We start from the raw sequence: 22,253 nt of genomic DNA, 5'->3' as shown, positions 1-22,253 counted from the left end.
CAAAACCAAAACCTACCTAACTGGAAAACAAAGCAAACAAACAAAAAATACAATTGAAAAATAAAACAAAAATATTCTTCCAACCAAAAGCTTTCCAAGAATGAAGGMATATATTTATAGCAAGAACAATTTATAAGGACTGTCACTTTCTGTGCACACGCTTAGAACGAGGAGCCTATTTTCCGTCTGTCGGTGTGCACATAGTCGTGCAGGCTGTGCAGACCTGGGCTGTCCTGGGTCACAGCTCGCTGCCACCAGCCCGCCCTCCCTGCGGGCCTGTGCCCCTCCCGATCATCAGCAGCACCAAGGGCCGCGGCCCCCTCACTCCTGGGAACTACAATTCCCAGCAGCCAGCGGGGAGGAGCGGGCCGGGCGGGCGCCGCGCGTGCGCACTGCCGTGGCAAGCATGGCTACGGTGCTGTCCCGGGCGCTGAAGCTGCCGGGTAAGGGTTGCGCGCCCGCGGGAGTGACCGAGCGCTGCCCGGGTCGGGTCGGGCAGGGCAGGGCAGGGCAGCAGCAGCAGCAGCAGCAGCAGCAGCAGCAGCAGCAGCAGCAGGCGCGGCCGGGGTGCCCTGATAACAGGAGGCGCGGGTGCCGCTGCCTGAGGGCTGCGGGGCGAGTTGCCATAGTGATGTGGCGATGTGGGGCGAGGCCCGGGGTGCCGGCGGTGAGGGGCGGCCGGCGAGCGTCCCGCGGGCCCCGCGGTCGAGAGGGACACACGCAAGGGCCGGGGCAGTGTGCCGGGGCCCGGAGAGCGTCGTGTGTGAGAGGGGGCCTGGGCCGCGGCCCTGTGAGGGGACTGCGCGGGAGGAAAGAAAGCGTAGACTCTCTCACGTCCTCTCATGCCGGGTTTCAGCCACAGAAGCCAAGACAGGAGTTTGGTAAGTGGCACTGCAATTAGCCAAGTAAATGTTTAAAGCCTGCCTGCCGCCTCTGCACCTTCCAGCCAGAGATCTTCAGCGAGATGAAAGGCTATTCAAGCATAAGGGGCTATTGTGTGCGGTGAGCGCAGTCCAACAGCCATTCTCTTCAGTGAGGAGATTAAAAGGAAATCAAAATACCTTGCCAAACCAGATCTTGGGAGCATGCTAGTTGCTGTTGGATATACTGTAGACGGTGCCARTGCACCTGGCTGCATTAACTTCAATGGGAAAGTTACTCATCGCTCTTCCTAAGCAAGTCTTGCTTTTGGGACAGCCCTGGGACAGAGTTAGAGCCCAGCTGTGTGCTGCTGGAGCAGGTCCCTCTTTGGCACTACACACCACAGAGTGGTCCTGCACAGTCTGTGGGGCTGCGCTCTGGACCAGTTGTACTTTCTTCCTCCATTGATCTATGAAGGTCACAGTAACTGTCTTCAAAGTCCTTTCTGCCATCTTTTCATAACCGTTACCAGGGGAAAGGTTTATATTACTTTTAGTTTATGTGGTGCCTGTTGAGCCTCATTCAAAGAAATTTTGTTTGGAAGTYGTTTCTTCCTGGTTATATATATAAGTATATAGATATGTGTGTGTCTTAATAAAAGGAATACATTTACATGAAGTCTGTTTAAGAAGAGTGCAAGCTGGTAGGTGTAGGTGTGTGCATTAGGGTGTGACCACTGGGGAACTGTGCAATRAGAAGTACAGATCTCTTCTGAGACATTTGGAACCAGTGCAATCTATTTGCTACGGCTGTTGAGAAACACTGATTTGGAAAAGATGGTAACAGGCCTGGCAGCTGCACTTAAGAGAGCAGTTCTTGCATGAATCCTTAGGTTAAATTGCAGAAATCATGCCTTTCTTATGTGTTTAATTCTTGAAAAATACAGCTTCCAAGAGCTATGAGAAAGCAGAGCACCTGTTGCTATATCTGTTTTTCCTTCTGCATCTCGTTAAATTAATTAAAAATCAATATGTGGTGATTTTATCTCCTCATGGGTTTAAAGATGTGTCTGCAGTGTGCAGTGGCTAGTGCCTGCCAACTGCCAGAAAAATAAACAGAGCGTGAAGTGAATACAACAGATACGGGAACCAGTAGGCCATCAATRGAATAATGCACTGAGAACTGTACTTTTCTAAAGTCCAAAATCTGGACTTTTCACTCCAAAGTGAGTGCAAAGAAATGCCTTTTCAGTCGGCCATTCAGTCAAAACCAGAAAAAAATAAGATTACAATTAATATCTTTGAAGCCATCAGCACTAGAAATGCACATTTTATTATGACTGAAACTTCATTTCAACACAGATGACCTCACAGGTGCCTTCTTTCCAGATCATGATCACACGATGATCATCTATTCTTCATTGAAAGGTCACATTTTTCTGTTGCAATGGTTTCAAGAACCGCCTGTGCAAAAACAGCATTTGGCGAATACACAGGGGATTTTCAAAGTTATATAGTGCAATTTAGTGACTTACTGCCCTTGAAAGCCAATAAGTTTGGGGCATTTTCCCTCTGTTCTGTCTTTGAAATCCCAATCTTCAGTATTTGCTCTTTCTTCCAGTGGCTGTGAAAACAAAAGAAAATCCAGAGTGATGTGACCAGTAACTTCCTCTGATTGTTACCACAGACCACTGAATGGGAACTTCTGTTTTATCACTGATGCCATGGAAAAAATGGAATATGATTTAGACCAGGTCAGAACAGAAGATGCTTTGATGACTGTACCTGTAGGAGGGAAGGAGCACAGAGTAGTAGGGAAACTGACTTTACAGGTATGGAGTTGGTATCAGCAAAGTGGATGCAAGGTTTATATACACTTGGAGTCATTTGGAAGGCAGATAACAAAGTGTGAGTTACTCACATCTGGTACCTACATAAGGCCACARAAAGGTAACTTGTTTTAGCACAGAGACTAATTTATCATGAAGGCTACAAAGTGATTATTATTTCAGGAGATACAGTGAGAATTTGACCAAGAGGCCAGCTCGAATCTTAACATTTCTACTTCCATGATGGAAAACTGAACTGCATGTATTTCGTGACAGCTGATTGCTGCAACAAAGGCAGTTTTAGCTTTCTACTGATGGGCAAACTGTTTCCCCTCAGACTAAGCCTTGTTGTTGACCAGAAAGGAAAGAATTTGACTTCTGGAACACTTATAAATAAATCATCATTCTCTAAATGTTGTGAGACTGCTTCTGTTTTCACACATTCTTTGTTGTTTTTTATGTCTGTTTTATGATTTTCTGCTGAAAAATCATCTGGGGGTGATTAGTGGAAGCCAGGTGTGTTATCCCTCCTTCCCACAGCCAGTGACCTAAAACTCAGATGAAGAGTCATGTTCCTTCTGCTCTCCCTCCAGGTGAATCATGAATTTTGTGTTCTCTGCACCACAGAACAGCCTTGGGAGGCTGAGCTGAGCACATCCTTGCCATCTCTCCAGACACATTCCCAAAACACCTACAGATCGGTTCAGGTTCTGAACAGTGGGAGATAAGCGTTTGAATCCTCTGAGGCTAGAAGTACAGTTGGATTTTACATGTGCTAGATGAGTACTCCAACAGCCCTTCTTAAAGGGCAGTATCTTCCCTCCTTTTGGCTTAAAAAATAAATCATCAGGGCACTTTATGCCTCACTTTACTGAGTGACTGTGCCTTGTGGGTGTGCCAGATAACCTTTTGAGGAAAGATAGGGCAAAGGAGTGCCAGTCTGATTCCTAGTCAGGCTTAGGCATGAATTAAGACTGAGCAGCTTTATAGCTCTCCTATAATTCTGCAGATTCTTTCCTATGTAGATCATCAGAAGCTGTCATTACCATGTTGTAGCKGTTTTCTAGCCACTTATCAGTGATTCTCAGTAGGACAGGTGTTCCTGTTACAGATTGTGGTTGACACCACTGTTGATATTGCCAGTATCTGCATCCTTGCCAGTTCAACGAGTGGATGAGCCATAGTTTTGAGGTCCTTTCTGTCCCCTAGAGATCCAAAACAAAACTGTTTCAGATAAATTTAATGGATACCACTGCTGTCAGTTGCTCTAAGGATGAACAGCAGGTTCCAATCTTTTGGTTAACTGTTTGGAATTAAAATAACTAAATAAATCATAGTATATGTGAAGCATAAGTATGCTTTGAGTTGTTTTACTCTAAGCTTGCCAGTTTCCAATATCAGGAGCMGTCTAGTTAACATAACTGTCTGACTTTGACTTGCCAGGCTAAATACCTTTTACTYATGGGCCAGCCACATTTGTTTTTATGCCATTTTGACCTGGCTTGAACTGGCACATCAGGATCTGTAGTGAGAAGCTGCAAATACCCTGGGGGTGAGACATCTCTGGAATTTTTTGTTTTGACTGAGTAGTCTTTCAGTCACTTTTTAGCACAAGTCACTTTATAGACACCTGTGAAATTTACACTGCAATATCTGAGCAGAGAGCTGTGTGCCRCCAAGGTCGGTGGCCTTCTGTGCACTTACAGGATGGAGCCAAAGTCATCAAATCTTCCTGAAAAGCCCAGATTTTGAACACATGTTTAAAGCAGACCATGTGTTACAGGGATACACCAGACTGAAATGTCRGAATGCAGGATCTCTTGGCTGGGTGCTCTGCCTCCACAAGGAACTGCTTTTTKGAGTGTATATGTGCACCAGATTTCTGAGTCTTTTGTAGAAGCCCCTTGCTCAAAAAGGATGTCTGACTTAGATRTGTGAACTTGTTGGTTGTTTTTATTTGCTTCTTTTCAGTGTAGRTGAGTGGTCCTGGCTGTTCCACCTAGTTTGGGGCATTTGGCTTTTAGCAAATTGAATTTTTCTTAAATCCTAAAGATGAAGCTTAATACCATTTGTAAGTGATAGACGAAGGGAAAGTGAAGGTCCTTTTGTGGGATGAGAAATGAGAAAGAAATGAGGTGCACATGCTGGAAAATAAACTCTAGAGTATGCAAAATAGGTTTGTTGCACTAACTAGGTACTACAGTACATCTGTAACTTGAGTCTGTCTTTAAATGGAGAACCAGAAGTAAGGTACAGTATCTTAGTAAGAGTAATCGTGAAAGCCCTAAAATTTCCACTTTTTAAAGCCTTCCCATCATCTTAGTGTCAGGGTTTACGGCTCGCGTATTTTTGCTTATTAGCTATGTCTTGCATGTATCATTTCAGAAATATTTGGGCGCAAGCTAGTTCCTGTCTCAGGTCAGCTTTAAACAAAAGGAAATGAGGCAGATACCTGGGATAGCAAAGTCCCACCTTGGAATCAGAGAGAGAGAACCAGACTGAAACTCTGCAGTCATCGGAGCAGTGGCCATGGCTGCATGCCCAGCCTTGTGGCACAGGGCAGCTCCCTGAGACGTGACCCTCCACTCGTAGCTCAGGGCAATGAGTCTGGGTGATCTTTCCTGTCCCTATAAACAGATGGTGCTGGGCTTATGCCAGGGCGTATGACTGGCCTCTACACCTGCCCTCACCACACTCCCTGTGGCTGTCTAGGGCTTGGGGGAGAAATTGTCTGCGTGCCAGGCATCTGTACAGGAGACACATAAAGCTAAGCTACTTTGCTGTACCACCACCCGAAGGGATCCGTATCAAGTTAGCCAATCTTGGCCAGCCCAAGGACAGGCTCTTGGCTCTGGTGAGAGCAGGAACAGAGCAGGTGCACTGTGGTTGCCTACTGCAGGGATTGGAGCACTCCCTCTCACAGAGCTGAGCCATGCAGAGAAGGTGATGTCTCAGAGGARTAGTCTGATCCCTCCAGACATCAGCATGTTTCTGGCCCAAAGGGGCAAAATCACTTTCCCCTCATCTTCAGGGAGACTTCATGTATCTCATTACCAATCAAGAAAGTATTAGAATTAAATCAGCTGTAAATTACATATATGCATATACATACATATATGTATATACATACACAGACATCCCCCTTTATCTGAGGGAAAGGAACTGTCAGTATCTTTTCTCCCACAGCTGCTACTGTGAAACATGGAGAGACCCTGTAATTTCTCTCACACTTCGATCCATGCAAAATGCAGTCTGCTCTGTTGCCCCTTCTGTGTTACTCTCCACTGCAGCCTTTTCACCATTGAGATCCTGCAGAATTGGGTACTCGTGCTTTATTGACTCTCTCCATCTTTTTTTTTTTTCTCAGGAAAGAAGAGCCCAGACCTTGGGGAATATGATCCCCTCACTCAGGCTGACAGTGATGAAAGTGAAGATGACCTTGTACTCAACATCCAGAAGAATGGGGGGGTCAAGAATGGGAAGAGCCCCCCCGAAGAGATACAGGACCCTGATTCTGATGTGGAGGTTGGGATGACAAAGCAGCACACGTCAGAGAGTGCGCCTGAGGGTTATCCTGCAGAGGCGGCTGGGAGTCTGGAGCAGAAGGCTGCTCCCTCCCTCATGCCCTACCTGCGCACTGCAATCTTTTTGCTCACTGTGGTGATCTCGATGATTCTTGTGTTGGTGTGCGCATTTCTAATTCCCTGTCCCCCTAGAGACTTGCATAACACCTGGAAGCGCAACCTAGGTCAGGGAACAGGTGAGAAAGCCCTAGGAACAGCATCTGGCATGGGGGAGGTGGCAGGTCCCAGGCTGGCTATCGGTGGGAGAGACCTATCTGGGAGAGTCGGGTCAGAGCACAGACCCTTCCTCACCACTACAGATGTTCTGAGATAATAGACAGGTGGCTGTGTCCTGCTCACTCTTGAAGCTGAGGCCTGTGACATCTGGCATCAGTAGATAATAGTGCCACAAAATTTCTACCAACATCAAAAATTATTTTGACTCTTCTTCCATCCTGCCTTTTTGTCTGGATGTTGTACTCTGTTCCAGATGGAGATGGCCCAGCCCACTTTAAAATACAGTGCCTCCCTTTCTACAGCCTGGACTTTACCAGTACCTCCATGCTGAAGTATGTGCTTGTGTTCGAGAGGAGAGGGATAGATGTCTTTGTGTCTTCTAACTAGCTTAACTAACCTTATTTCATTGTCTTTTTGTCCTGCTTGAATCCATAAATCAACATTTGAGATCTTTTGTTATCCTGTRTGTGCCAGGTAATATTTCTAAAGTATCTCCCATTCTGGCTTCTGCAATAAAGTAACATTGTTTTGTGAAATAATTTCTGCCAAATCTAGATATGTCTCTCCTTCCTTGCTTTCCACACCTGGCTTACAAACCTAAGCTTTTCATAAGATACATAGCTCCACATCACCTCAGAAATTGAAGTGGAAAACATAGATCTTTTTCTGTTAGYTTCTCCATTTTTCCTTTCTCTGACCCAGATGCTATATTTCTRTCTTCCCATGCAGTGAAAGATCTTACCATGGTGTGAGCTGCCTGCCCTTGGTGATTGCCTGGCTGACTTTCTGAGGCTTATCTATCCACAAGTCCCATCTCTGGGCCAGCCCTCCTCTCACAGTGTGAAAACTGAGCTGGGTGGTCTTTTTGACATGCAGTGACTCTCTGTCATTGTTGCAGGTGGTGTGTTATCCCCACTGGAACTGTGTGATGTAAATGGTGATGGGCTTCCTGACATCCTCATTGTCTTCACTGCCTTGAGGAATGCCAGTGTCATGGGTAAGCACTGCAGCTCCTTTGTGTTCCACTTCATGTGTTACTGTGGACCTTTGTATGTTTGTCTGACACACATGCAGAGTTCCTGCTGCTGCAAAACCACCACATTGCTCTTTTCAGAGATCCTTACAATTGCTGGTGTACTGTGCCTGTGGTTGATCATGCTTAGAATTAGAATTTTCATTGCAAGCCTGTGCTTTCATACTTTTCGGTCAGCATCATCTGTTTGCCTTTACCTCATCTTGGGGCAGCTCCATCTCTTTGTCCTGCATTTGTGCATACTTCCCTTTGATTTTAGATAGCTGTAGGTTAGTGTTGTAGGAAACACTCTCACTGCTGTCTTTTTCTCCAAGTCACTCCATATASTTTCCAGGTTCCCAATCATTGTTAATTCACAAATAATAGACTGATGATGGGGAGGCTACTGTGCCTAGMTGTTTTGCAGGTATTGCCTTGCTTCCTCCTCCTGGCTTCTTAGCTTTCTTTGTTAGCTCTCACACCCTTCAGGTAACATACAAGCAGCCTGCTGATACTGGCCACTGTTACACAAGGGCTGCCAAGTCCTGTGGCATTCTATAGCATTGGTCTGCTGAAGTCCTGGAGATTCCCAGCTGCCTGCTGTACTGCATGTGCCTATCATGTCATTTCCTGGTACTGGGTGAATCTGTTCAGTCTCAGAGACATATTCAGGGAGCAAGCATACATTGCACAGCCTGAAGAAAATTCATGGAGGCAAAATGCCTTGGCTCTTCAAAGAGGTAATTAAAATACTGTTAGAGGATAGGGAAAATGCCTTTCTCCATGCCCCAGAAAGACCCTGGCTATTTCACAGCAAATCCTATCAAAGGAAAACTATAAGCATAGAGAACACTAAGTTAAAAAATAAATGRGAGTGAGATACTGTTGACATAAAGGCTGTATTCAGTTCATGTAGGTTGTCCTTGCATTCTATTTTTTTTCACACRAAGAAGTCAGCACAACTGAGCACATTATCTCTGCCCAGCTGACCACATTTCTTGCTGAGCTCAGGTCCAACCTCCATGGTTGTCTGGACTGTTGATTTTCAGCCCAGCTTGTTTGGAGGTTGCTGCTAGGCTCTGCTGCAGAGAAACTCAGCCATGGGGTGRCATTTGACGTTTACTTTCAGGCAGTGTGGATTTGTCTGTCTTAAACCAYTCAGCTCCAGGAGTGGAGCTCCTTTGATCTCCAAGGACCAAAGGCAAYATGGTCATAGTAATCCCTCTGGTACCAAGGGACTACATTCTCTCTTTCCTGTCTCTTCCAGGTGTTTCTAGGCCCTCTGTAACTGTGGTGGCACTTTCTGGTATGAATGGCAGCACCTTGTGGTCCATCCAGCTTCCAGAAGAGACTCGGAGTGTGCAGTGCAGTGAGCTGTCACTGGGGGCAGCTGCAGGGCCTGTCTGTCTTGTTACAGGAATATCAAAATTCCTCAGCCTTCTCAGTGCCTCCACAGGTAAAGTCAACTGCCAGCATATTAGAAATATGCTACTGCTTTTTTTGTTTTCTTTAAAGGATAATAAGTGTGAATAATTTGGTTCTGGCACTTCACAGTGGCTATTACTTCATAACACAAAGGAAGGAGTCAAAACATTAATGAATTTCTAGTTACACAAGATAAGAGAATCTATAACATTTTGTCTCTGTGACAGCATGTTCATCCTACATCTCAGAATATTTCMAAGTGTTAATCTTACCCTGTAGCATCCCCATGTCACAAAGAATATGCTCTCAGCACTGAGGTGCTAGTACAGCTAAGGAGCTGCCTAACAGGACTGCAAAGCTGAACAGCATTCTTGGAGAAGTTATGTAAGGATGTACACGACAGCCAGAAAATCTTGCGGAGAAATTAAGCTCATAGTTGAATTGATTAGATGTGAATGAATATGACATTTTTAATCACTTGATCAGGTGCACCTTCATTTTCTGATTGCTGTTTGTTCTACCACGTTAATTCATTGGCAGAAATATTCATAGGTAGGTATATGGTTGTTTTTGGAATCAACCAAAAGGTACCTTGAAGGCGGGTAACTTTGCAGTGGAGGTGTGTGTTAATATTAGGTTTTAATGAACCAAGTTCATCCAAGGACAATAATTTCACCACAGTTGCTGACTCAGCAGCAAGAYATACTCTCCTATCTCCCCTGGCTGACAGGTGCTATCTGGCTTATCARCTGCAAAGCACCATCAGATCCCCTCCCTGCAAGGATTTCTACAGTCTGACTGTGGTGTCTCCACTCCACCCTCTATTCCATCCCCCTTAGTAGGTGCTGTGGTTGTAGRTTGTGGATGTGGGGAATCATCATGGAATAGGTTTTGGGCATGCCAACCACATTCCATCCAGGGAGCGGCAACTGTATTTTACCCTATAATTCCCTAGGTAAATAWAACTTTTCAGTTTCTTCTAATTTTATCCCCAGCCATCTTTCCACACCTTTCAAGTGCTTTTAGGGAACAGGTTACATGCACAGTGTTTGCATGGTCAGGACCATGAGCTATCTCCTTTACCTGCAGTAGTAGTGTTATTAATGTACAGGTTTGGCCCTTGGTTTACTTTGTCATACAGGGGCAAACCTCAGCCTACAGAGCAGCAGCAGCAGAAAAGTGTTTTTAAAGATTGAAAAAGCAGAAGTGTTGGTTAAGGAATGATGAAAAAAATAAAAGCATAAAATTTAATTGTTGCCCTTTTTTTGTATGTTTATTTGCAAGTTTGTAAATCTGGTTTTACTGAGTTTCCAGCTGGGTCCATGCTGGACTGCTGAACCATTTGACATCACGTCTGCTAACATGCTTTCACCCTGAGGTGGAGTGAGTATGTCATGCTGGAGTGGTAATTTGCTGCTGGGAATTTAACTGAGACACAGATTTGCACTTTGAATATCAGAACTKCCCATCTGTTCCCTTTCCTCGCATCTACCTAGGCTTTACTGCTGGCTGAGGCAGACAACTGCTGTCCTGCAGAGAATCACTCTCATTTAGGTTCTCCTTCCAAAAGTGAACCTTAAATATTCTCTGCTATTTCAGAAGTTTTTTTAGGGCTCGGGTCTTTTAGAGAGATGCTAAGAAGAAAGCAAGCAGGACTTGAGGCCTGACTCAAAGGCAGTCTGAAATGCTGGGAAAAGAATTTTGCTCCCCACTGCAGTATGTCTCAGTTTGTAGGTTTGTCTTTCCTCCTCACAGAGAATGGGAGAAATCATCTCTCTTGCTTTCTCTTCAAGAAGGTTTTGTGGAACTTTCTAATGATGCCCTCTCCCCAAGGTCTCTTTCATCCTGTTCTTCCCACAGGCAAGACCATCTGGACCCTGAACTCCATCCACCTTTCAAGCGGGATTCTGGCTGCACCGGCTGCAAGTCTTCCAGATGTAGATGGAGATGGAATTAGGGATATTGTTGTTCTGGCCCTCAAAGAAACACAGGTACAGCATATCCCTACTCAAGGTTTGAAAGGACCTTGACTGTCTGTGTAGAGGAAAAACAGGGAGCCTGATGTGAAAGGACTGTAAATAGAGCTACAAGAGCCCCTAATTTTCATTCCCTTGGATTTTGCTGAAAAGCACCCTTTTTCTTCCAATGGGTCAGAGCAGTGAGATCAAACAATAATGACGCTACCTGCATTGCTTGACAGCTGGGAATGAACAGAAGGGTCATTATTTGCACCTGACTGAGACTTGAGAATTATCTGTTTCTGTTCAGTGAATATGTAGTTTGAAGTTAGTGTTTAGTAGCAGCATAGGAATGGATCTCTGGAGAAAAGAGCATTTAGCTTATGCAAAAGAAAGAAATACTTGTGTGATTAATTCAGATGCAGATTTCCTTTATGCTCATCCCTCCCCACAATTTTGACATTGGTGTTGTTCAGGTTTTTGAAATCCCTTTCATATTGGATGCATTTGTGTCAAGAGTAAAACATGAATGTAAGATGCCCAGGAAGCCAGACTGAGCAAAGAGAAAGCAAACACTATCTAGACCTTGCTGAGGGGAAAAAGATCAATGGAGCTTCATGCTGTGGGGCTGGGAGAAGACTCTTGAGTGCAGAGGTGCATGAAAATACCGATAAAAATCTCTACCTCTCTCCTTGCAGCCTGATGTTTTTTTCATCTTGGTATCAGGAAAGACTGGAACTGCTTTGGGTGGGCCTGTGAAGTACAGCACCAATGGAGAAGGGAAAGTGATTGGCCCCCAAGTCCACATCACCGGCCGGGGAGCCATCTACATCCTRTTTGGTTTTGGTAAGATGCACCTTGCCTCTGCAGCACTTCACCTTACTGAGAAAATACTAGTTTTACCTACAATAGTCCAGAGGGGTCCCTGGGATATTTCTGCCATGCCCTGTGCTGTAAAATCTAGGAAGCAAAAGTATAAGTCTCATTGCCATGGTGTGGAAAAATACAGGACCACCAATACCTGCTAGCCTTGAATACCCAAAGGCATATCATGCCAGGGAGGTTCCAGCTCTGGGTATTTCATTGCCTTCTGCCACAACTGCAGTGGTCCCAGCCACTCTTGGTTATACTGTGTTATSTTTTGCAGTCAGCACTCTTCATCTTTACTCTTTCTGGCAGGTAATGTTCAAGCAGTTGCCCTGAGGGATATTTTTACCCAAGCCAGAAACCGGGACAACTTTCCTGCAATGCTGCAGCAGGAGGAGCCAGAATGGGAAAAGCGCAGATCTGTCAACCTGTCAGAGCTCATTGACATTTACAGGTAGAAGATGGATGTCTTGGTTTGAAAGACAGGTGCTTGCCAATGAAAGCAGGGACCCCCCTTGGAGTGGTGGATATGACCCCCCTTCCCTCCAAATTATTATAGCTTTGGAAAATCATGGGCTTTCAGGCAAGAATATGGGTRAAAGGGAATAACAGTTTTTACTAATATGTATAACAAGGTGAGACAAGTAACAACAACAATAGCAGCAACCAACCCAGCCACAAACCCAATGACAGCCTCACACAGAGATACACCCTCCCCTTTGGTGCAGTCACGGTCCTGTCCCAGTCGGCAGGGGCGCTGTTTGCTATTGGCTCCCGGCCGGGCAGGGCCGGTGCGATGATTCCCCGGCGGCTGCAGGGGGCGCTGTGGCGCGGGTCCCGGCTGGTTCAGATCTCCCACGTGGCCAATGGCGGACATGAACTGGCAGAGGTGGATGGAGAAAAGTTCCTGTGCAAACTCACAGTGGAAATGTCGATCTTGGTGCTCCTCTGGACAGCAAGAAACCCCAGAATGGCCGGATGAGCAAAGAGATGAGCAGAATCCCCTGGCTGCAGATTGGATGCAGCAGAACTCGATCACTGCAGCTGGAATCTCAGGGGTCCCCGGCAAGGCACATGGACAGAAGATCACAGTGCAGCAAACAGGAACCAACGAGCAGAGATGCTGGGCTCTGCAGAAAGCAGCAGGCGAGCTCTCCCCCGCAGGCAGCAGGTCCACTATCCTCCCCCTAGCTAAGCAGGGCAGGAAGTGAAGCTACCCCCCACCCCACACACACACACACACACACACACACACACACACACACACCCTCCCTGAGCCCAAAACTCCTGTGAGAACTTCCCTCTCTCCAAGGAGAGGAGAAAAAAAAATGCTAGGCAGGAGGAGTGCCCAGGGAGATTCTTTGGGTGGGGCTAGGTTCTTTTGTCTTCCCCATCACCCAGCGATCAAAAGGATGACCTGGCAATCAGTGTATCCCAGCARCAAAATGGGAAAGAAAAATTCACCAAGAAAGGAAACAAAAGGAGAAACCTTAACCCACAACAATGAACTTGCCATCTTTCTCCTTCTGGGGGAGGAAGGGAAGGGGAGGCACTTCTTAGTGCTCCTAGAGATGGCTGCTTCCACTTCAATATTGTCAATCTGTTCGTTGTCCAGTTGATAACTGGGGAATACTGTGGGGAACCCATCATTTCCTCCCTGTCCTGTGGTTATCCTAGCAAAAGTAGTGCAGAGTATGGTAAAAAGGAGTTCTTATCTTCTCCTGCTCCTCGTCCCTCTCTTCGGCCCCATATCCGTAGCTGAAGGGCAAAAAAAAAAGAGGTGTTCCCAGCTAATGGAGTCTCTTTGGGAAGCTCAGTCTGTGGGGGCCTGCATTTCTCAGCTCATTCTTCTTTACTGCCAAATCGTGTGGCCGGCCTCGATAGGAATAAAGTGAGGGAGCAAATGTGAACTTGCAAACTTCATGCTATTTATGGTAACTCACAATGTTCAGAAGACCCCACACTTGAATTTAGCTCACTTAACTGAGGAACCCCCATCACTGGGGAAAAGATGGACTTCTCTAAGTATAGTTCAAATCTTTGGTAGGAATTGCCATGCACCTCGTGCTGAGGATAGGCACCTAGTGCTCAGATGTGCAGATACAAGCCTTGATCTCCTCTCTCTTTTCCATTTGTCCCAGTGGGGGTGTTGACTTCCTGCAGACAATGAAGACACCTGACACAAACTGCAGCAACCTGCTCATCACAACCAAAGAGAGCTTGATCCTGCTGAGGGGACAGGACCTGGAGCCCCTCTGGACCCTGGAGCTGCACAATATCAGCAGGTTACTTACTGGGAACATTTTTCTGTCCTTTTTCTTCCTGTACCATTTCCCAGCTTTCAATTGTAAGCACATATATTTCTCAGAAAGCAATTGACAGTAATTCCCCAAGTCTGTAGGGAATCGAAGAACTGGAGGTGTGTGTTGTTGAGCCAAGTGAGGAGGGCAAGGGGGTCAAGGAACAGCAGACTGGAAGCTTGTGAGTAATCACAAATAAGGGGCTTGATTCAGGTATCCAACACTGAAGTCATGGGAATGATCTGGTGTTAGAATTCAGTGGGTTACTGATGTGTGATTCAGCTCCTCTGCTGTCCTGGGCTTCYCAGCTCAGTGGAGAGGATCAGTTACATTAGTGATGTTAAGAATTCAGCATTAGTGATGTTAAGAATTCAGAGAAGGTGTCTGAGTACGGCCCAGAGATCTTAAATGTTCTTTGAAAGCTGTAAATGAGCACTCTGACAGTCAGCACACCATCTATACTGAATGTAAACCTTAAAATAATACTGCTCATACTCTAATGGTACACATGGAAATGAAGTAATTTTCCAGATCTTGTGGGTTGGTAATAACCAACAATTTCAACTTGCTCACTATTAAATATTTGCAAAGGGCAGTTGGGCACAATTGAGGGAAACTACATGGGAAACAATTGCTTGTAGTATCTAGAATAAAGCAAGCAGCTCTCAGCTCAGTGCTACCCAACTCTCAAGAGCACAATTAGGAAGAAGGCACTCGAACTTCATTAAGGAAAAAAAATAATGGATGTTCACCTTCGGGTAATGTCCACATTCTTGAGGGCTGATGGGTAACATAAGCAGTGACTTTGGGAATGGGTTATGGCTAGTTGGTCATGCTGTGGGGAAAGGAAATGGATTAGAAGTGTTAGGGGCCYGGAATCTGCAGACTTCTGAATGTGTCTGGAGTGTAGTGTAAAGGGTGTCTACTGAATAAGCAAAAGCACTTCACAGKTGTGTAGAATCAGTTATACACAAGAAATTTTTTTAATGGATGCAGTAATAAATTGGAAAATACAAATCAAGAAGGGCTGAAAACTTCTTTACYAGTATGGTTAAAGTTGGAAGGCACCTCTGGAGGTTGTGCAGTCCCACCTACCTGCTCAAGCAGACTCAGCTATAGCAAGTAACTCAGGTCTGTGTGCTGTTAGGWTTTAAACTCCAAGAAGGGAGACTTCACCGTGTCTCTGGGCAGCTAGTATTCAAGGTTGTTGCTTTCTAGCCCTGTTTTTCCTGTTCCCTGGCCTCCCAAGGGGCTGAGTACAATACATGTAGAGGAGCTGCCAGATAATCATTGGAAAATAATGAAAGCAATTCCWCTTCGAGGTCACTGCACCAAAGTGCTGGACTGCCTGTTTTGTCAGAGTTAAGAAAGACAAAATTTGCTAGATTGAATGTATTGTGGGCAAGCATTTATTTAAGAGGTTTGTTTGGATTTTTTTAGAACTTAAGTTCCCCTTCAGCAACACAGACTGGGGGACAAATTCAGCTCAGGGATGTTTCCACCAAGTCAAACAGACTGAATTCCTTATTAGACAAAGCTTACAGTCAGCTGTGAGCACCCTTTTTCCTGGGTAAACCTGCCCCAAGCACACCCCTTCATCCAGGCAAAGTGAGTCCAGACCTGTGGGAATAATTTCTGAGAAAACCAACATGGCTGCTSTAGATGTGCTGCATTTCCACATATCTTTTGGCAAGATCCCTGGAAAACCATAAAGGAGAATCAGTAGTTATAAAACAAGGGCGAAGTTCAGAGACCATGAAATTGAGTAAGCAGTTGCAAATTGTGTTGTAAATGGATGTTTCAGATGAGAGAGGATTAATAGCAGGTTGCTGTGGGGATTACTGTTGGGCAGAATAATTACTAGCCTTCTGGTTCATTTGAGAAAGTGCCCAGGGGATTTTTCATTTGATTGGTAACATCCAATGTACTTACATCTGTCTGCATTCAGTTTGTGGGATCTGCCACTCACTGTAACCCACAAGGGACATGAGAAGAGGCAGCTTAGGAGATGTTTTGAGTTTGTGGTCATAGGGTAGAATTGCCTGCTACTTCCTTTTGCTACTGGAGAGCTTTCAGTCTATACGAGTGTCTCATAATACTGTGTTGAAAGCAACACCTGTTTGCCAAAGGTGTCTGTAAAGCAAATTATGTTGTTTGATGTCAGAAGTATAAACAGTCAAACCACTGCAGTACTGTGGCATTGCTGTTCAGGAACAATTCTGTCACGCACATTTTAAAGGGGAAGCCGSAAAAACAATTGAGAAAAGGTCTGGAAAAAATTGCTTTAGCATGGAAGATTTAAATTACTGAGTTTATTTGATCAAAGAGAAGCCTGAGAGGTGAGTTCATAAGCATGCGTACGAAATAGAAGCTAACAGGCATTTTAGTCTTGCTGTAGCAAGAACAAGTGCCTTGAAGCAAAACACATTCATGATCAAGAAAATGAAGATGCAGGAATGTTTCTTTGGGTGAAATTAATCATTAGAACTGGCTGTCATGAGAAGTGATGAATTTCATCAAAGATGAGGCTAAGTCAGCCTACTGATACTTGGTTAGTTGGGTGAAATACAGTTATCTGTCATAAATAAGAGGAGAGAGAATTTATCTCTGATGATCCTGCCTTGTCATAAAATCTCTGGTTCTGTGAATTTTGTGGACTCAAGTGTGGTTATTTAGAACCTTGCATCTAGCTGTGGTGAATTGAAGGAAGACAGAGGCAAGACTCAGAAAGCCAAAAGCAAGCAAGATRGTTTAAAACAGTTATAATGAGAGATATTAATGTGTTATGTCACCCAGAAATGAGAGGATGAGCAGGGATTTCATTTAACCTGCTTAAGGTCATAAAAAGGCTTGTAAACCTGCCAGCAGTAAGAATACAAGGAATCATGGGCTGACATTAATGGTGAGTRTATTAAGATCCATTTCACACAGCTAAGGCAGCCTGAGAAATCTGCTTTCAGCAGGAGGTCAGATGTGCCAATGCATTTTAGAAGGGCTGGGTAATTTTTTATAATTATAGCAACAATTGTGCAGGTTATCATGCAAGGGAAAGAGTGATAGAATCAAATACAGGGAGATAAACAGRTGTCTACACAGCCCATCAAGGGATSCTCCCCACAGAGACAATTCTGAAGAACAGCTGACAAGCACCATGAGCTGCTTTACCATTTTTCACTTTTCTGATCCACCAACAAATGATTCCTGACAGTCAGAATAGTTCTGAGTGGATGAAAGATCTTATTTAGCATGACAAGTCTTGCCATTTTAAGAGGCAGAGTGCAGGATGAAGGCAACTATTCTGCCTCCATCTGAATCGCTTTTTTTTCTACTGTGGGGCTGAGTGTTTCTTTTTCCAAATTTACAGCCAGCCTGTACCAGGTTACTTTGGTGCTGACCAAACTCTGGACTTCATGCTGCAAGCACAGACTGGAGATGGGAATAAAAAGGTAAAACAGGTGAAGGATGGGATGGCAATGGCCACGTAGGAATGGGGGAGGTTGGGTAGAAAGAGAAAACATTCTCTGGTCCTCTCTTTTCCCATTTCTTTGGCTGACACTCATTACTGTGTGGTCACAAGCATGAAAGGGAATAGCACAGGCCACGCCTCTGCAAGAGGACTCTGTATACCTATGCCTTGACACCCATTAAYGCTCAATCTCTTCCCTTCCCTTAGGTGGTGGTGATAGATGGCAAATCTGGCCTCCCTATTTGGAACCAGGAATTTCCATGGCTGAGGCAACAACTTGATGCACTCTCAGTCATGACTTTGGACAAGAAATCTGTTTTTCTCTTCTGGGCTGATGAAACACACCCTGTGTTTCGAAGTTTGGTGAGCAAGCATCCTTTCTTCACTTTGAGGTTTCTCTGTGAAGCRCATGCAGTCTTCTGTCTTTTRTTCCTGTTATCATTGAACTTGAAAYCTAACATATAAGAAGGCTGTCAGKGACATCTCTTACTTTGACATTCTGATTTCTCTAAACCTGAACACAGTTTTTGAGTGCAGATTCTTCACTGTAAAGCTTTGTTGACTAAAATTTTGCATTAACAAACCCAAAAATCTGTGAATTTCATTTTTTTCATGCATTTCTGAGGAGTTGTAACTGCAGATTTTTTCCCAGCCCTTAGTGCTGCTTCTGTGCATGCAGGGGCACAGTTTGGCATGGAGACTCAAACTTCTAGACTGTAGCTTTGCCCATAAGCTGGGTGTCATATCTAGCTAGATTTTAATCTTACCAAGCAGAAGTTGTGGATCAAATTCTGTTTCAGGGAAAAAAAAAAACCCTCAAGATTTACCCTCCCTAAAACCATAATTTTTCATTCTCTGGTCCATGTGAAAACAACTCAGTGTCAGAGAACTTTATTTCTTTGGCAAAGGTAGACTCCCCTTTGCTAGCCATTGTTGTTTTTGTCTCTTGCATTCCAACAGCAACTTGGTCCCAGACCTGAGCGCCCAGGGCTGCACCACCTTTATCTCCTCCATCCTGTTTTTCCCACAGTCCTTTTGGACCTCACCAATGCAACAGACAAAGTCATTGCTTCAGCAGGTGAGTACAAATGGAAAAAAAAAAAACCTACCCAGGCTAGAAATATGGAGAGAGAAGAAGTTATATGGGCTGTAGTTGTACCTGTAAAGGTAGCACCTGAGGGAGAAGTTGTGTTTCTTTCCATGGAGCTATTTATAATTTAATGCAGTGCATGAAAAATCACTATGAAACTTCTCTCTGTCACCTCAGATACACTTTGCTTTTGTTAGCCATCTCCTGCTCTTTGGGATAGCAGCTGTGCTGCTGCTTCTTTCTTTTTGTAAGGAGGAAACCAAAATATTTAAGCCTGTTTTCCAGGAAAAGTAGATCTGGATTTAACATCTATATGAGATTGTATGTCCAGTCCCTGTTGGATTTCCTTGCTCTTTCTAAAGCAGTTTGGCAAAGCCAGCCTCTTGGTGCATGGCAGTGGGGGATAAAAGATCAGTTCATCCAGAACTGAGAGAAGTAGGCCAGGAAGCATAGAAAAACTGCTGCATAGTAATAACATCTAATTGGACTTGTATCAAAAACACAGTTCAGTCAAGAACAAAGAAAATGCTATTTTTACAGGGTTTTTTTAGAAACTGGGATTTCTGAGGTCTGTACAGATCATTCTGCAGTGATTGGAGTCCCCTGACTTGCCAGTGCTTTACAAATTTCCCCTTTTATAGAGGTAAACAATAGCTACTAATAGGTGTGGGAAGGAAAGCTGAGAGTGAACTGTGGTCTTGAAATATGATATCCTTTGTCAAGCCCAGAAGTATAACCTGGAACCAAACCCTTCCGTTTCTGATCTGTATTTCAGTTTCTTTCTATGGAAAAATGTTATAATAATTTTCCCTTATTAAGTAAGGTACATGGAATTGTAGAGTAAATATACTTTCAGTCYGGTGGATATTTTCAGTGAGTAAGGGCTGTAAAATTTATTCTGGAAGAATTGTAATCATTTACTCCTCACCACTGTTTTCTTGCCCTTTTCTGATGGACCAGTTGGAATTAATGATCTCCAAAAGGATGCATTTCACATCACTGTGACAACAACCRCAACCTCTGAAAAACAGCCAGGGTTTCTCTCGGTCAGCAAGCTGGGCCTGAAGTGGGCCATGATGAGCCAAGGTCAAATGGTGTGGTTAAAGGACAGCACCACTCCAAAAATCAGCCGTGGAGAAGTGAGGCGATTTCTTGCCMGGATGAAATTTGCTGAATTTCCTCAGAAGGTGAGATTGTGCAGGAATCCCTGATGAGATCCAGGCCTTTGAAAACATCTGATCTCTTTCCTATAGACACAGTTAAGGTGCTGTTTGGGATGGAAAGAGACTGGTGGGATGCAAAGAGACTGTTTGCAAAATGACTGGCTGCCTCTTTGGGCATAAACTGGACAGACTGTGAGGCAAAGATGTACTTTGGCAGTTGAACACAGGTGCAGAATCTTAGAAAGAAACATGAATGGTGATCATAAGAGACTGAGACTTGCAGAGGGATTAGAGAGGCAGGACTGAGATCACTTGTTTTGACATGGGCAAACAAGGATCCTCCATATAATGGTGCCCAGGTTCTGTTTCTGACCTRTAAATTACTACTTTACCAGACTGGATGATAATAGATTTTGGTTTTAATGTTTGTTTGTCTTTCTTTCTTCAGCTCTAGGCTGGTGATTTCTTAGGTGTTGGTTGGACCTGTGGCCTGTATGGGAAATGCAGGAAGCTGCTCTGTGTATCTTCAGGAAAACCGCTACATAGAGGGAAGGGGGGCTAAAAGCACTTCTCCTTTCTTAAGCTAGCTGGGGAATGCTGCTGGAGACAGGTTTGTCCTAGGCAGACCTATTCTCTGCCAGAGAAATCTTGCTGAGCAACTCCCCCTCCATATGCCATTCTTGCATGCTTCCTTCCAGGTAACACAGAAATGTGAATTTAGAATTYATATACATATATATATAAAATCAGGCTTTATATATATATGCATTAATTTATACAATATATGTATATTTTTTGTATGTTTAATTTATTAATGAGATTTAGGACACATCTTTTTATGTCCAGTGTTCCCAAGCAGCATAACAAGCTCTGTGCCTAGAGAAGCCTCTGGCTCCTGCAGGGTTAGTCTTACCTATAACTTCTCCTGTGCTCTCAGCTCTCTTGTCCATGCTGTCACCAGAATCCCAAACAAATTAGTTCTCTTGCTGAATTACCCAATCTAGAGAAAAGTGGTCTCCACAGCWTTTGCCAGCACCTTGCACTTAATGTCTTTCTTTCCCAATTCCAAGTTCAGGACACCAAGTTCAGGCATATGTGGGTGATGTAGAAGTGAAAGGTTCACATCTTATTTATCTTATTTCTCCTCTCCTTAAGCTTTGTGTGAACCTAAATTATCACTGTAACATGTCACTGGAGTCTAATGGGCAGGATCCCCCTTTGCAAATGTATCACAGTTCTCTTGGGATAGAAGTCCAGCAGATCCTGATTGACATGGTAAAGGTCACTCAGTCTAGTCACAGAAAAGCTGATTCTTACATTGCTGCTTCAGGGTTTAGAGGCTCAGRCAGAGACAGAACTAGAAAACTTTTCTGTGCATTTTGACTCTGGGGCTCAATATTGCCCTTCTCTTGCCAGCCCAGCCCTGTGTGCAGCTCCAGGAGGARCAACCTATGCCTGGGATACATTTGCACACAGTGTGTCAGGTGTTTTGACACACGGTGTGTCAGGTGTTTTGAACTGTGCCCCAGAGTGTGTCATCATTCCWCTGTGTTGCATTTGAGGAGCATCTGTATGAATTTTCTTGTAATAGAAAAGACCGTATAAGAAGAAACCACTTTGGTGCCACAGCAGTTCCCCATAGTTCAGGGCAACAATATAGGAATTGCTTTCCTAGTATGCCATTCTAAGTCTGGCCTTTGGCRTTAAGCAGAGCCAGGCTGAGGTGAGGATTGCCAAGGACTCTTCTGTCTGGCATGTGCTCTTCCATCTTCTCCACATTTCCCCATGAGTGACAGCAGACTTTGACCCTCCTTCCAGATGGACACATTAGCCATGGGTTTGCTCTCTTGGGCCCTTGACACCTTCCTTTACTGTTATCACCCTCTCCATCATCCCACATTTCTATTTAAAGCTTCCAGGATAGCCCTTCAGGATTAGCTGCAAGCCCCAAGGCTGGTCCTTGGACCCTGATCTCCTAATGTCAGAGCCTGTGAACAGTTTGTATATGTCCAATGGTATTTTCGTGTAAATAGGTTTGTATATATTAGCACAACTGTAGCAATGGCTCTAGGCCTGGCATTTTCCTCCAGACAGGGTTTAGTGTTTTTAATATGTAGTCAGTTAATAGAGCTGCATAGTAAGACTGAAAGTGTGAGGATCAGTAACGTGTGAGGGATTAAACAGGAGTGTCTTTCCTACTGTCCAGCCACCGCCTTGCTGGGAAAGGTGAAGTGGCTGTTACCTAAGTARTTACTCTTCTGAGATTCTTCCTGAGAGAACTGATATTCAAGAGCAGTGATGTTAGCTCCTCCATAATGTGAATTCACCCTGCCACAGTCCCCACCACCCCGCTCCCACTGTGAATAAAGAGTCTGTCTGTATATTGTTGGGAAAATGTATTTGAACTGAGTGAARCAAAATAAATACTGTGTACAGCATCATGTGTCATGTGAACCAGTATTTCACCTTCGAGAGATTATAAG

At 44.5% G+C, this 22,253-nt stretch overlaps 1 protein-coding gene across 3 annotated transcripts; it reads left to right on the top strand.

Moving 5' to 3' along the window:
- The first annotated feature begins 396 nt into the window (after positions 1-396).
- FAM234B (family with sequence similarity 234 member B) lies at positions 397-22,220 on the top strand. 3 transcript variants are annotated; one of them, XR_008966271.1, is made up of 14 exons: positions 397-443; positions 6,057-6,449; positions 7,388-7,486; positions 8,769-8,957; positions 10,787-10,917; positions 11,583-11,730; positions 12,064-12,205; positions 13,893-14,036; positions 17,416-17,497; positions 17,725-17,880; positions 18,478-18,595; positions 19,568-19,794; positions 20,219-21,245; positions 21,279-22,220. XR_008966271.1 is itself a non-coding variant. In XM_057380252.1 (13 exons), the coding sequence occupies exons 1-13, from the start codon at positions 407-409 to the stop codon at positions 20,222-20,224; spliced, it is 1,872 nt and encodes a 623-aa protein (XP_057236235.1). In that variant the 5' UTR covers positions 397-406; the 3' UTR covers positions 20,225-21,254. The 3 variants fall into 3 exon arrangements, 1 of the variants encoding a protein (XP_057236235.1); XR_008966272.1 differs by lacking the exon at positions 397-443 and adding an exon at positions 3,136-3,282; XM_057380252.1 differs by lacking the exon at positions 21,279-22,220 and having other exon boundaries at positions 20,219-21,254.
- Positions 22,221-22,253: the final 33 nt, after the last annotated feature.

The sequence above is a fragment of the Malurus melanocephalus genome, unplaced genomic scaffold (genome assembly GCF_030028575.1).
Source record: "Malurus melanocephalus ecotype Western Australia unplaced genomic scaffold, MMel_1.1 scaffold_441, whole genome shotgun sequence".
NCBI lineage: Eukaryota > Metazoa > Chordata > Aves > Passeriformes > Maluridae > Malurus > Malurus melanocephalus.
This window is presented reverse-complemented; position numbering and strand designations above follow the sequence as displayed.